This window comes from Camelus bactrianus, chromosome 5, assembly GCF_048773025.1.
Source record: "Camelus bactrianus isolate YW-2024 breed Bactrian camel chromosome 5, ASM4877302v1, whole genome shotgun sequence".
NCBI classification, from domain to species: Eukaryota; Metazoa; Chordata; class Mammalia; order Artiodactyla; family Camelidae; genus Camelus; species Camelus bactrianus.
This window is the reverse complement of record NC_133543.1, coordinates 87,877,947-87,892,469: the sequence shown is the minus strand read 5'-3', so window position 1 is coordinate 87,892,469 and position 14,523 is coordinate 87,877,947. Positions and strand designations below refer to the sequence as shown.

Genomic DNA, 14,523 nt, shown 5'->3' with positions numbered 1-14,523 from the left:
GATACCCTGTCCTTGTCCTGGGGCCCTGGATCCTGGTCTGGAACCCCTCTGCCTGCTGTCTCCCCAGAAACATGAGTGTAAGCCGGACCATGGAGGACAGCTGTGAGCTGGACCTGGTGTATGTCACCGAGAGGATCATTGCCGTCTCCTTCCCCAGCACAGCCAACGAGGAGAACTTCCGGAGCAACCTCCGCGAGGTGGCCCAGATGCTCAAGTCCAAACATGGAGGCAACTACCTGGTGAGGACGAAGCCTCTAGCCTGCTGGCCTGGTGCCCCCACCCTTTCTGCTTGCCACCTCCTCCTGCTGGTGTCCCGACCCACCTGCCCCTGAGCCAGCTCTTCTTCCCTTCCTGCTCCTGCCCTTGGCCCCGGGTGTCTCTCGTGGCCTGAGTCTTCACTCACTCACCAGACCAGCTCTACTGTAAGGGGTGTATCTACAGTTGGGATGCAGCACCTGGAGCCAAGTTGTGTGTGTGTGTGTGTGCTTCTGTGTGTATGTGGGGTGTGTGTACGTGTGTGTGTGTGTGTGTGTACGTGTATGTGGGGTGTGTGTATATGCATGTGTGTTGACCAGGAGGAGAGAACAGCAATAAAATCTCACGTTATTGAGTGTGATGAGCCAGGTCCTGTTCTAACTCCTTTCCGTACATTTAAACTTCATGACAGCAGTAGGAAGCAGGTTTTGTATGAGCACGGAGGGGTGGGGTATCTGCCTAAGGTCCCAGCGTCAGGAAGTGGCAGGAGTGTGACACTGTCAGTGCCTCTGAGAAGTCTTAGGGCAGGGTTGTGGCAGAGTGTGTCTGAAGGGACCTTGGGTTGCTGACACTGGGATCGTACCTGGCACAGGAGACTCACCTAACCAATGTGGAGGAAGTGGCCCCGTGGTCTCTAATGTCAGAAAGGCTGGCCTGGGGGATGGGCTCTATCCTGGCCCCAGAGGAGGGCTCGATCCACTTTACAGGGAGGTATGTGTGGGCTGGACCCACGGACCAGATGGGCCACCTTGAGGAGCTGTCCTGGGATGTCTGAGCAAAGACGGGGTGTGAGGCTGTACTAGGTCCCAGGGCCACAATAGGAAATTACCACAAATTAGGTGGCTTAAAACAACAAGATTTACTTTTTCACAGTTCTGGAAGCTAGAAGTCCAAATCGAGGTATCAGCAGGGCTGTGCTCCCTCTAAATCCCACAGCAGGGGCCCTGCCTTGCCTCTTCCTATCTTCTGGTGGCTCCTGGTAGTTCTTGGTGACCCTGGGCTTGTAGTGGCATCGCTCCAGTCTCTGCATCTATCATCACATGACCTTTCTTTCCTGTGTCTCTGAGTGTCCTCTCCTCGTCTTATAAGGACACTAGTCATTGGATTTAGGGCCCACCCTAAATCCAGGGTGATCTCATCTCCAGATCCTTAACTACTTACATCAGCAAAGGATCTATTTCCAAATAAGGTCACATTCTGAAGTTCCGGGTGAATGTGAATTTTTGTGGGACACTATTCAGCCCTCTACAGAGGTCCATCCATCAATTCTGTTGGGCATTCTGGCTTTAGGGGGAGGGTATAGCTCAGTGGTAGAGCGCTTGCTTTGCGTGCACAAGGTCTTGGGTTCAATCCCCAGTACTTCCATCAAAAAATAAATAAACCTAATTACCTCCCCCAAAAAAGAAAAAATTTGAAAAAAAAAAAAGAGCCTGGCTTTAAACATCAGAAAGTTCTGGGTTGGAATGCTGGCTCTGCTTTTACTATCTGATCTTGGCCCTTAGCTGCACTAAGAATTAAGATTTCCATCTGTAAAATGGGTCTAATAACCCTCCGTACCTCTGTGGTTGCTGAGAGAATTAAGGCAGCTGTTAGACGTAAAGTCTTAATACGGCCTGGCAGGCTGCAGACACTCAAGTGGTGTCTGTTGTTAACAGCATAAGGTATGTTCCATCTAAGATCCTGCCAGATTTCAGGAGTCAGGAATCCGTAGGTCTCTGCTTTCCTTCCCATTCCAGACCCTGTGGTCTTCTTCTCTCCCTGGAGACATCACAGGGGTCTTTGAATTTCCCAGGCCATGAGGTGGGTATGGGGAGTTCTGCATGCCTCCTTCAGAGGTGGAGACAGAGATTGGGGGATTCCTGTGGGATGTGGTCAGGTGTCAGAGGGCATCTGCTGGGAGAGGGGTGTCAAGGGTCTGAGAGGGCCCACCCAGCGCGGGTTACACTCTTGGATGGAGGGTGTCCGACCACAGAGCAGTTGCATCTTCGTGGGGTGAGCTAAAGTCAGTGTGTGAAGTGGAAACCAGAGATGGCCAAATACTTATCATTTGATACCATTGGATTCCACTCAGGGTGGGGAGATGCCCACCTTGAGGGTGGCACAAGGGACCCAAGACAGGTTGATTTCCTCCTCGTCTTTAGTTCAGGACGTCTGCTCCCCCAGGGGAGTGGCTCGGTATGTCTCCCTCTTTATCCTGATAACCTGTAGTTGAGTTCCTGTTGGTCAGTGTGTGTCTGATGGGACGCATGTATGCTCATGTATGGGTAGAATTTCCAGTAGGAAAAAGAGAGAGAGAGAGAGAAGGAAAGAGAGAAAGCCAGCCTTCTCATAATCTCCTCCTTTTCCTCCTTCTAGCTTTTCAACCTCTCCGAGCGGAGACCTGACATCACGAAGCTCCACGCCAAGGTGAGCCCATGGCTGCTTGGGGGTGGGGGCTTCTCCCTGCCTGGAAGGGGGAACAGATGGGCCCCCTCTCCCTGAGGTTCCCACATGAACATCTTGGGGAAAGTGCTGCGACAATTTGCAAAGCCTGTTCAAAGTTACAGTGCCGTCTGCTATGTGAAAAATAGAAGAGAATGTATTTATTGTTTGTGTACTACAAAATACAGAAAGCAAAGCTCAATACGGTGCTCTTCACCCAGGTCTGCCCCCTGCGGTGCACACTGGGGCTGGAGCTATGGGATGTTTAGTCTTATTGAAAAGTATCCCGGATTTAAACTGGCTGGGAATCGCCAATGCAGACTTCCTCCAGCCAGCCTCCTTTCACTTGCGATTCAGTGGGCTGTGTGTGGGGCTTAGCATGGACGTCTGCTCTGGACCCTGTATTCTGGTACCTGTCACTGTGTGACCTTGAGTGGGCGGCAGACTTCTCTGGGCATCAGTTTGCACCTCTGAAAGTGGATTAGATGTGCTCTCTGGGCCCTTCTTGACACAGGTTTTCTCTGACTTTAAAGTTCTATTAATTAAGAAAAGTTTGAAGGAGCCTAATGTCTGCTATTCAGGTCTGTTCTCTGTTCCCTTCAGACCTCTTTCCGCTGACCTGAAAACTTGATGGTTTGTGTGTCCGGGGCTTGGAAAAGAGCTATGAATAGCCCTTCACCCTTCCTTCTTCCTCCCTGAGCCAGGTCTCAGGGTTATCTGTGGGAGGAGAGGTTGGGAACAATGCTAGGGGGTGTTCTGAGGTCAAAGTGATGTACAAGGGACCTAGGGGCCATCGGCTGTAAGCCTTTGCCTTATGCACGTATGAGAAACTGGGGCTGGGGAAGGGGCCGTGACTGGCCTGAGGTCGCACAGCCAGCCAGTGTCAGCCAAAACTCAGGCCCAGGGTCTCTGGTCCCGGGCCAGCATCCTTTGCCTCTGCATCCCTTCCTCCCAGCTGGGTTGACGGTTAAGGCAGGAACTGAGGCCCTGCTGCTGGTGCCACCACTTGGGTACTGGCACGAGGCATGTGTGCTGGCCCCTACCCCACCCCTGTCGTTGACTCTCCGGGTTCTGCCACTTCTCTCTCATGGCTCGGGCCACAGGTACTGGAATTTGGCTGGCCCGACCTGCACACCCCAGCACTGGAGAAGATCTGCAGTGTCTGCAAGGCCATGGACACCTGGCTCAACGCAGACCCCCACAATGTTGTCGTTCTACACAACAAGGTCAGAGCCGGGGCTACAGGATGAGTGTGTGTGTGCACGCACATGCGCACGCATGCACACACACCCACACATGTGTGACTATATCCTTGGATGAGTGCATGTACCTGCCCGTTTCATTGACTGTGTGAACACACAGGTTTGTGTGTGTGTATTCTCCTCCTTGAGGAGAATAAATTCTGTCCCGGGCACCCCCAAGAAGTGGGGGGTAGCAGCTTGAGGGTCCCTCGGGCATGGTGAATGATCAGCTGTGTTTTTTCTCTTTGACGGTCAGCCCTCACCTGCTTCTGCCCTTCTCCTGTTCTCCCTTGGACCACCCCCTTCTCTCCAGCCCCTGCCCCTGCTTTTCTTCAAGGTTCTGGATGGGCTCCGGGGCAGGAGGGCCAGCGTTAAAAGTAAAGGCTTTTGTGTTTCGGGGCTTTTCCAGGGAAACCGAGGCAGGATAGGTGTTGTGATCGCGGCTTACATGCACTACAGCAACATTTCTGCCAGGTAAGGAGGCCCTGAATATCGCCAGCAGGAATCCCCTCCCCTCTTCACCCATCTAGAAGTTATGCACGCCTCTGCCTCTGGCCAGCAGAGGCCTCTTCCCACTTAGGTATTTTGCAGCAAGAATAGAACGCAACCAATGGATGAGTCCCATGCTGATTTGGGTTTGCAGAGGGGCAGAGGGGTTGGTCCCTTCATTTAGCCATTTGACGGGGGTGGCGGGACAGCCCCTGTGCAGACTGCGCTAGGTGCTGGGGATAGAGCAGGGGGCAAGGCCAGGCCCCGGCCCTCATGAATGTTCAATAAGTAAACGAATATGTCAGTAAGAGCAGGTGACAAGTGCTGTGCAGAACGGAGACCAGAGCAAGACTGTGGGGAGGGGAGGCCTCTTGAGGAGGTGGAACTTGAGCAGAGACTGGAATCAAGTGAGGGGAGGTGGGAAGGACTGGGTCATATACAGCCTCTGGGCTGGGGGAGAGGGGGAGCCGGGAGGGGTGGTGCTGGGGGCCTGGGACCTTCCAGGCAGAGAAGAGGGGATGCAAGGAACTGGCGTGTTTGGAGCCGAGTAGGTGAGGGGACGAGAAGTAGTAGGTAGTGAAGCTGGGAGTGGGCGGAGCCTGGGGGGCCTTGTAGCCCTTGATCAGGATGTTGGGGTTTATTCTAAGAAGGATGGGACTTCATTGCTGAGTTAAGAATGGAGGAGCTGTGTGATCTGTCCTTTCATTTTAAAATCTCTTTGAGGGTGGGTAGAATGTTCTATGGAGAGTTTGATAATAGGATGGTAGTTTTATGACTTTAAGAAACCCGACCTGGCCTAATCTTTGCTTAATGGTGAACATTTCCTATGCACCTACTGTGTGCCCACATGTGCCAAGCTCTTTACAGATGTTATCTCACTCGATTGCCATAACAACCGTCAAGTAAGGCCCGATTATTACCTGATTTGACAGGAAGGGAAAGTCAGGTTTAAGAAAGTTAAGTAACTTGCCCCAAGGTGCAGGGCTACTAAGTAAGTGGTGGACTTGAGATGGGTTCCCAGGCTGCCTGGCTCCAAGGCCCCCATGCTGAGTACATGCTGGGGCAGTCCTTTCCTGAAAGCATCTCAGGACAGGGTGGCTGGAGGGCTCTGCGGGGCAGGGGTCTGGGGACAAGGGGCTCTTGGACATGGAAGCTGGCTCCTCTGACTACCTGTCTCTCCCCACAGTGCTGACCAGGCCCTGGACCGATTTGCAATGAAGCGGTTCTATGAGGATAAGATTGTCCCCATAGGTCAACCATCCCAGAGAAGGTGGGTGGCCAGGGTTCTCGGCCTGGTGCACACTTGTGTGTATGTGCTCGCTGTATGTGGGAACTAGTCTTGTGTGCTCATGGGGGTGGAACAGCATGCCCAGGTTGAGGGTGTGCCAAGCACACGTGTCCAGGTGCCAGCCTAGAGGGGCGTGAGCTCAGGGTCATGGTTGAGCCCATGTGCAACTGTGTGTGCCCACAGGGGTTCCAGAGGCTGGTGCAAGACAGCAGCGGGGCCATCAGTGGGAGAGGTGCAAGAAGGCAGCTTGTATAAGAAAGGCAATGCCATTCAGGGTTGCTTCCGTGTTTAGGTGGGTCTACAGGAGCCTGACATCACTGCCACCTCCCCTAAGGAGGTCACAGACACTCATGATAAGGGCCACCTTCGGCTAGGAGAGCTTTACAGTTTTACAGAGGGCTCTCAACCACGTGATCCACAACAGCCCAAACAGGAAGCAGGACAGGGATGGATTTCTTCATTCATCTGGCAAATTTTGGGTCCTCTAGTGCGTTCAGAGTGCTAGAGATATCTAGTCGGACAGGACAAAGTCTTTTGCCTTTGGTGAGCTGACATTCTATTGAGAAAGATGGACATTACACAAGTGAATGAACCATCAAGGTCATTTTGGACAGTGAGAAGTGCTTTGATGTGGAAAAACCAAAACAGAACATGATGGGCTGGAGAGTAATGGGGGTGGGTGTGAGGGGCTGATTCCAATGGACTGACCTTTCTGAGCAGTTGATATGTGAGGGGAGGTCTGGGAAGGGAGAAGGAAGCATCTGAGTGAAGGTCTAGGGTCAAGGATCCAGGCAGAGGGAGCAGCAAGTACAAAGGCCACAATGTCCTATGGGCTTTTTCCAGCCCCTCAGAACACTGACTGGACACTCAGGACCCCCAGCTGCAGATCCTGGAGCTTTCCAGCCTCTCTGTGCTGGGAGTCTCCAACCCACACCGCATCACGCCTACCTTGCTTGCCTGGCTAAAAGTGTGCTGGCACTGCTGGGGACTGTTTCTGCCGTTGTAGCAGGAAGTACAAGAAGGAGTAAGTCCTCAGGTAACCAGTGCCTTACAACTGACACAGGACAGCTGGTAGTCAGCCTCTGTGTCAGTGATCAGAAATGAGCTGTCTTTATTTGCAGAAAATTCTGGCTAGGCTGCCAGACACAGCTGCTGTGGATCAGTGAGAGTCTTCCCAGGGAAGAAGTCTCAGGGAGGAGAGAGCTATCATTCAAGACCCTGGCTTTTGCTACATGTGACTGGTGGCTTTGGTCCTGAGTCTCGCCCTTGACCTTGAAGGATGAGAGATTCAAACAGAGGAGCATGATGTTACAATGGCACAATGCGGCTTGGAGAGAGTGGGCAGAGCAGTCACATCTCTGAAGCTGAAAGCCTGGGCAATGGGGATCAGTGTTACCTCTCAGGAATAGAATTGTTCAGGGATTCCACTGTGCAGAGTGTGTGCTTACATAGCATGTGATCAGTGTGTGTGTGTGTTTATATTATCTGTGTCTGCCTTGCAGCTCATATTTGCAACTGCATCATCTGATGGGTGGGTAATTCCATCTGCATCTAAATGTGGAAGTGCAACTGTTGGGAAAGTGGCATTCATTGCTACTTTCCTGCCTTCTTGTCAGTGTCACTTGCAGGGAATGGAGCAGCTGGAGGAAAGGAGGGCAGGGACAGAGGGAGGGAGGGGCTTTGACTGCAGCTCCCCCATTCATTATCACCCCACCCCCGGGCTCATTGTCCCCAGCACACAGACACATCCTGTTGGCATGATCAGAAGATCTGATAGGAGCCTGCCATTCCAGGTTTCCGGTTTGAGCAATGGGGCTGGGGGCTGGGCAGGGGCCTCAATAGGAGCTGGCCCTGCCCATCAGATTATCTTCCTGGGGTAGTCCGAGGTGGCCCCACCCTGGCCCAGGGACAGAGGCCCACAAGCCTGGAGGTGAGCCAAGGAGCCAAGAGTCAGGATGGGACCACTGTCATGGTCATGCGGATTCTGGTCTCACCCGCCTCAAAGAGCCCCCATTGGCTCCCTTGGAGACTCAGGATGCATTCTGATTGGTCCAGATGACTCAGCTTCACATCGTCTGGCCAGTCAGACAAGGAGGAAGTACTGACCAAAAGGACTGGCCTGTCCTTCTAGTAGATGCACTGGAGTCAGACTGCTTGCTTCCCTTCTCCCCTGACCCGCTAGCCTCCCAGCTTTGTGTGTTCTTGCTGTGTGTCTTTGGGAGGCTGATTACCATTTCTGGACTGAGTTTTCCCTCTCTTCTAGAGTAGTGGGGGATGGCTTACTCCTTCCGTTCTTCCAACAAGATCTTTGTTAAGGGAATCAGGGGTTGTTAACCCTAGAGATAGGAATACTTAGTGGAAGCTAAGTATCCCCCAATACCAAATGAATGATATAGAGAAACTTTGTACACTTCAGTGTAATATAAAAATGTGAAGGGTTATAATTATTAAGCTCTTACTGTTTGCTGGACTGTCATGTGGCTAATGGGTCTGTGGGGTAGAACTGGGGCCTGTGGGTACAAATGTAAGCCTGGTTTGGGCTCAGTGTAAGGGTTGTCAGAGCTGTCTGGTGGTTGATCAACTTGCCTTGTGCAGTAGTGAACAGCTACATGCTGCCAGGGATGTGTGGGAGTAAATTTGGTCCAGCAGGGGATTCCTGGGCTGGGAGTGAAGCATGAGTGATGTGGTCATGTTGACCACCAGGGGGCGCTAGAGAACCCCAAGTGGGAGGCTTGCCTTGACTCCATTCTAGGTGTAATGGTACCTGTTCACCCTCCCTACCTGGGGCTCCAGGCAGTAGGGGAGGACTGTGCTGGGGGCAGAGACCCCAGCTGCCAGGAAGCTGGGGTTGGTTGGAGGAGGGGAGCTTGGTGGGGCCACCTAGGGTGATGTTCTTAGGGGGGGAAGAGAACAGGACTGCTCTGCTCCAGCACAGGCTTCCCTGGCTGAAGCTGCCCCTCTCCCTGCTCCAGGTATGTGCATTATTTCAGTGGCCTGCTCTCTGGCTCCATCAAAATGAACAACAAGCCCTTGTTTCTGCACCATGTGATCATGCACGGCATCCCCAACTTCGAGTCTAAAGGAGGTAACTGTCCGTGCCCGCTGGCTTCCACTCCCCTCCTGTCTTCCATCTCCCTCTCTTAGGAGGCAGCCCTGGGGGGTAAGAATGCAGGCTAGCTGCAGCCTTAGGCTTAGAGTCTCAACTCTACCACTTCCTATTTCTTTGAGCCCCAGTTGATTCATTTGCAAAATGGGTTTAATCCTGGTGGTGTCTGCAGGGCAGATGACACTGGACATGGCAGTGTTTTTGTAAACTCAAAATGCCTTTTAAAAGTCAGGAAAAAAAAAAAAGAAAAGTTAGTATTTCTTCCTCTTTCTTTTTCCATTTGTCCTTCCTCTTTTCCTACTTCCCCTTCTTACCTTTCCTCCTCTGGTTGTTCCTTCCTTCCCTCATCCCTCCTCTCCCCTTCCTCTTCCTGCTGTGTCTGTTGTCTTGGCTAACACCACCCCTCCCTTACAGGGTGTCGGCCATTTCTCCGGATCTACCAGGCCATGCAACCTGTTTACACGTCTGGCATCTAGTAGGTATTCGCAGGAACGAGTGGCCAGGGATGCCGGAGGCCGAGCCTGAGGATCAGCGGCACGGGTTGGGGGGCTGCCTAGAACCTTTTCTAGGAGGACTTTTAGGAGAGGGCTCAGAGATGGGGTCAGTGAGTTTCCCCAGTAAGCCCCGGCAGAGGGGCAGCTGGGAGAAAGTGCACTGCCCCACCCTCTCAGCAGCCCTCTCCCCTCTGCCTGCCTCTCTCCATAGCAACGTCCAAGGAGACAGCCAGACCAGCATCTGCATCACCATCGAGCCCGGGCTGCTCTTGAAGGGAGACATTTTGGTGAGTCGCCTCTCTGCTCAATCCCGTGACTGCCATTTTTTTTTTTTCCTGCTTCCCTCCTGCCTCTCTGGACAAGAGTGTCATTCTTGGTAAGCCGCCAGCCTTGGGGTTGCAGGTTCCCAGGGGCCCTGCTGGGTCTTCCAGGCTTTGATGACCCTTGTCCATCCGCTGCCTTGGAGTTGGACGTGCCCTCCGCTGGGCTCTCCTCTTGTTCTAGATCATCTTCAGGGAAATATCTCTCAGTGTGAACTGTTACCTCAGGGCTTCCTGCTGGTGACAGGACTCCCTCAATCCAGGTCCCTCCTCCCTCCTGCAATTTAAATCCACGCCTATATTTTCTATTCCTACCTGCATGCAGGAACTTCTTGGGATGATAGCCTTGTCCCCGCAGGGCAAGACTGGCCTCCAACTCTCTGCTGTTCTAGAAGTTTCCCCAGAGAGCTCTGAGCGCCTGTCTGGTATTGGTGACCTCTTCCTCACTGGGTTTGGGGTGAGCCTTGAGGGCCCAGTCATGGAGCTAGTAAGGAGGCTCCCTAATTTCCTGCCTGATGGGCTCTGCTCTCTTTCCCACGCAGCTGAAGTGCTACCACAAGAGGTTCCGGAGCCCAGCCCGAGACGTCGTCTTCCGTGTGCAGTTCCACACCTGCGCCATCCACGACCTGGGGGTGGTCTTTGGAAAGGAGGACCTTGATGATGCCTTCAAAGGTGGGCTCGTCGAGTAGAGAGGCAGACCTAGCAAGGAATAATTAGAACCACAAGGTGGAAGAACAATGACGGAGCGGCTGTGGCAGCAGTGAAGGGGGAACCATGTTCCCAGGGAAGGGGAGGTGTCAGGGAGGTGTCTGTCTGTGCTTCTTTCTGCTGTCCATTTGAGGTTTCATCTACATCGTGTTCAGGCAGGCCTGGAACATATCCACATCCATCCATCCACCAGCATCACTCGTGTGTCTGTATGTTCCAGGCATGTGTCAGACCCTAGTGATACAAAGAGAAAGAAGTCAGGCCCTACCCTCAGGGAGCTCACAGTCTGGTAGGCGAAAGACACACAAACATGATACTATGAAGTGATGCTCACAGTGATGGCGACAGACACAGGCATGATGGGTGCTCCACGGAGCAGACACCGTTGCTACTGTAACTTCTCTTCCTACAAGCAGTGGATGGTGATCTGTGTCCAGATTTGGCCCAGGCAGAGATCAGCTCATGCGGCTGGGGCTCAGAGGGGGGAGGGGCTTGATCTCCCACTATAGTCTGGCTTGTGCAGGAGAAGGCTATTTCTGTGATGAGCTTTCCCTGTACTGGAGCCAGGAGGGCAAAAGCAGATGATGTTGTTATAATTGCAGAAGAGAATGTAAATGTTATCAGTCTTAACAAGGAAAATAAAGGGCTAGCTGACAAAATAAATGGGTTGTAGAGAGGTGGGGGGAGGGAGTGGCACAAATTTCCTCTTCCTACATGGAGTCAGGACATGATTGAAAATGGACAGATCAAGAAATAGAGGCTTAACCATAGTACTGAAAGTTTCAGAGGTAATCAGAAGGATGAATTAATAATAATAAAAAAAATAAAGCCAGATTTAAGAAGAGAGGTGGTGCAGCCATTATGGAAAACTATGGAGATTCCTTAAAAAACTAAAAACAGTCTTAACATATGATCTAGAAATCCCCCTCCTGGGCATATATCCAGAGGAAACTCTTAATTTGAAAAGATACATGCACCCCAGTGTTCGTAGCAGCACTATTTACAATAGCCCACACCTAAAGGTGGGCAACCTAAAGGTCCATTGATAGATGATTGGATAAGGAAGTTGTGATATATTTATATAATGGAATACTACTCAGCCATAAAAAAGAATACAATAATGCCATTTGCAGCAACATGGGTAGACCTGGAGATCGCAAAGTACTTACTTCACCTAAGCCAAGTAAGCCAGAAAGAGAAAGAAAAATACCATATGCTATCACTTGTATGTGGAATCTTAAAAATAGACACAAATGAATTTATTTATAGAACTGAGACAGACTCAGACACAGAAAAACTTATGGTTATCGGGGGAAAAGGGGAAGGGGAGGGATAAATTGGGAGTTTGGGATTTGCAGATACTAACTACCATATATAAAATAGATAAACAATGAAGTCCTCCAATGTAGCACAGGAAACTATATTCAATACCTTGTAATAGCCTACAATGGAAATGAATATGAAAAAGAATATATGTATATGTACGTATAACTGAATCACTATGCTGTACACCAGAAACTAACACAACACTATAAATCAACTATACTTCAATTAAAAAAAAAGTGATGGAAAAGAGAAAAAAAAAAAAAAGAAGGGAGGTGGGAGTACTGTAAGTGATCCAAATTATTCATCTTCATAGTGGTGAATCAGTGAAGATTATTTAAAACTGATATACCTAGAAATAGTGGCATAGAAACTATGACTATTATTTAGAGTCTTAGAGGTAACTTTTAGTAGAACAAGAGCTAGAAATAGTTAGAAATGGTTAACTCAGGCAAGGAGGCCAGGGCCTAGGGTGGCAGCCTTAATTTCATTTTGTGTGTGTGTGTGTGTGTGTGTGTGTGTGTATATGTATATGTAAAACTTATATTATCAACTATGTATGCACATATTGCTTTAATTTTTTCTAGAAGAAAACTTTTTGTGAAGTCCTTTTTGGGAATTGATTGCCCATTTTTGTTTTTCCTCTTCCTTTTTCAGATGATCGATTTCCAGAATATGGCAAAGTTGAATTTGTGTTTTCTTATGGACCAGAGAAAATTCAAGGTAAAAGCCAAGTTAGAATCCATTGATTCACTCCATTCCCTCGATCCTGCCCTGCCTTACTTCACCCCACTTCCACCACTTTCCCACTGATCTATTCTACGATTATCAAGTTACCTGTGATTGAGAGGCAGGCCAGTAGTAAAGGATCTGGATATCATAGTGGACCCCCAGCTAAACATGAATCAGTGACTTAATCCCTGGATAATAAAAATAAAAAAGTAGACAGAGAGGCGCTGGGTTGGATAAACTATTCTGGTCTCATTAGGTCATTATCCTATTATATTCAGAGACTGAAGGCCTTGGTGGATGGAGGGACTGGCCAAGGGGACACTCAAAGGTGCTGGATGGATGATAAGTATTTATGAAAACTGAGGTGATTCAACCTGAAGATGAGAAGGCCAATTTAATTATAGCCTTTAAGCCAGTACACTGGTTATATGTGGAGACCAGTTGTTTTCCATCTTATTTGAGAACAGAATGGGAAGAGGTGAAGTTGGGTTACAGACAGAGGGACTCTAGGTGAATTAAAAAAAGGACTGCTGGGTCAGGAAGGTAACTCATCCCAGAAGGCCTGACTTGCACCTTATGCTATCTTCATGCTGGATGTGTAGGAGAGATTCTACCTGGAGTGGAGAGCATGTTAATGGGGAGAGGGGCAGGGATGGCTGAGATGACCTGGGTCCTCTCAATGTCAAGGCTGTGATTCGCCTGCTGTCCCTGACCCCATGCAGCCCATCGCAAGCCTCTCCCACCTTCCCTCCTGACTTCAGGGGCAGACTCTCCGGACTCTTGGCACTGCCCCAAGGGCCCCTGGGATACAGAAAAGAAAGAGGGTCCCCAGCCAGAGTCCTCGGCTTTCTTCTAGAGGGTCTTCATTCCTCAGCGCCCCTGTCCTGACTTACCCTTATGACCTGGTGTGAGCCTCTTCAAGAATGCAGGAAACCAGACTCCTGGGTTCTCCATCCAACTTAAGCCACTAGTCCCGCCCCACCGTGGTCAAGAAACTGAGAAGTCCCGTAGGGAGCATCCTTGGGGAGCTGGTTGGCTTGCTCTGTTTTTCCAGCTGCTGATCTGTTTTTTCTTTCCCTTCACTGTCCTCTCTGCCTTTCCCACTGTTTTTAGGCATGGAACACCTGGAGAACGGGCCGAGCGTGTCTGTGGACTATAATACCTCCGATCCCCTCATCCGCTGGGATTCCTATGACAACTTCAATGGGCATCGAGATGACAGCATGGAGGGTAGGTGGGACCAGCGGCTTCCAGCCCCTCCCCAAACTGCACAGCCCCTGCTCACATTGCCTCAACTCTCTTGGTTTGCTACGACACCATACTAGGTTCAGAGGGAGAGTGGTGCAGAGGAGAAGTCCAAGGAGAGAGCTCACAGTTCAGTGGGGGAAGAGAAAACAAAACATGAATGTGTTAAGTAATGAAGGCAGAGCTAAAGAATGCAGCAAAGCAGCCATACAAGGGTGTATCCTTGGTGCCAGATAAGTCCTGTTGGCAGCAAGTGCTCTGAGATTGGCAGGGGAGGGATTCTTGAGAGATGGAATGATCTCGGAGGGCTCCTTGGAGGAGGTGGCCCTGCGTGGAGCTTGAGATAACTCTCTGTTCTGCAAATATAGCATTTGTTAAATCTCTTTTAACCTTGTTGTTGGATTTCTTCAGGCTCGCTGCCTGAGTTCTCTGGGGTCAGAGCACTAGGAATGTAGACACAGCATTTAGGGCCCTCCAGCTTTCATCAACAGCCAACGAAAATGTTTGCGAGCTGGAACCAAACCGGGAGGCTCCAAAATTTGAAAAGAAAGCAGCAGAATTGAAATTAATACATGTTTAATTTAGCTACAAAACCTAACATTATGTCAGATGTTCATCTGCAACTCTGTTCAACTCTTGAGAATTAGATATGAATTATATTGATTGATGTGGTTCATTTGAATATGTGTGATGGGACGCAGGGCCGGGCCTCTGAAAGTGAGCATGTCTGGAGCACAGGAACCCTTGAGACACCCTGGCTGTTGTTTGGCCACAGGCTTGTTACCCTGATTTGGTCCCGGGACCACAGAATATGGGAGCTGGGAGGACCTCAGGACCATTGGCCCACCCCCCCATCCATCTTCAGCTGGGATAGCTGAGATCCCCGTCCCCCAGGAGGAAG

The 14,523-nt window shown here is 50.5% G+C and overlaps 1 protein-coding gene and 1 non-coding gene across 14 annotated transcripts in view; both read left to right on the top strand.

Annotated features, from left to right (window-relative positions):
- TNS1 (tensin 1) overlaps positions 1-14,523 on the top strand; it is a 194,043-nt gene that overhangs the window by 103,567 nt on the left and 75,953 nt on the right. For all 13 annotated transcript variants that reach the window (XM_074364276.1, XM_074364283.1, XM_074364280.1 and 10 more), the window contains 11 exons: positions 68-239; positions 2,611-2,661; positions 3,780-3,902; positions 4,327-4,391; positions 5,593-5,676; positions 8,667-8,779; positions 9,215-9,275; positions 9,506-9,581; positions 10,157-10,286; positions 12,303-12,368; positions 13,491-13,607. In XM_074364276.1, coding sequence (XP_074220377.1) covers positions 68-239; positions 2,611-2,661; positions 3,780-3,902; positions 4,327-4,391; positions 5,593-5,676; positions 8,667-8,779; positions 9,215-9,275; positions 9,506-9,581; positions 10,157-10,286; positions 12,303-12,368; positions 13,491-13,607 — 1,058 coding nt within the window. The remainder of the gene's footprint in view (positions 1-67; positions 240-2,610; positions 2,662-3,779; positions 3,903-4,326; positions 4,392-5,592; positions 5,677-8,666; positions 8,780-9,214; positions 9,276-9,505; positions 9,582-10,156; positions 10,287-12,302; positions 12,369-13,490; positions 13,608-14,523) is intronic.
- TRNAA-UGC (transfer RNA alanine (anticodon UGC)) lies at positions 1,548-1,620 on the top strand. Its single transcript has one exon. It is a non-coding gene; the product is annotated as a tRNA-Ala (tRNA).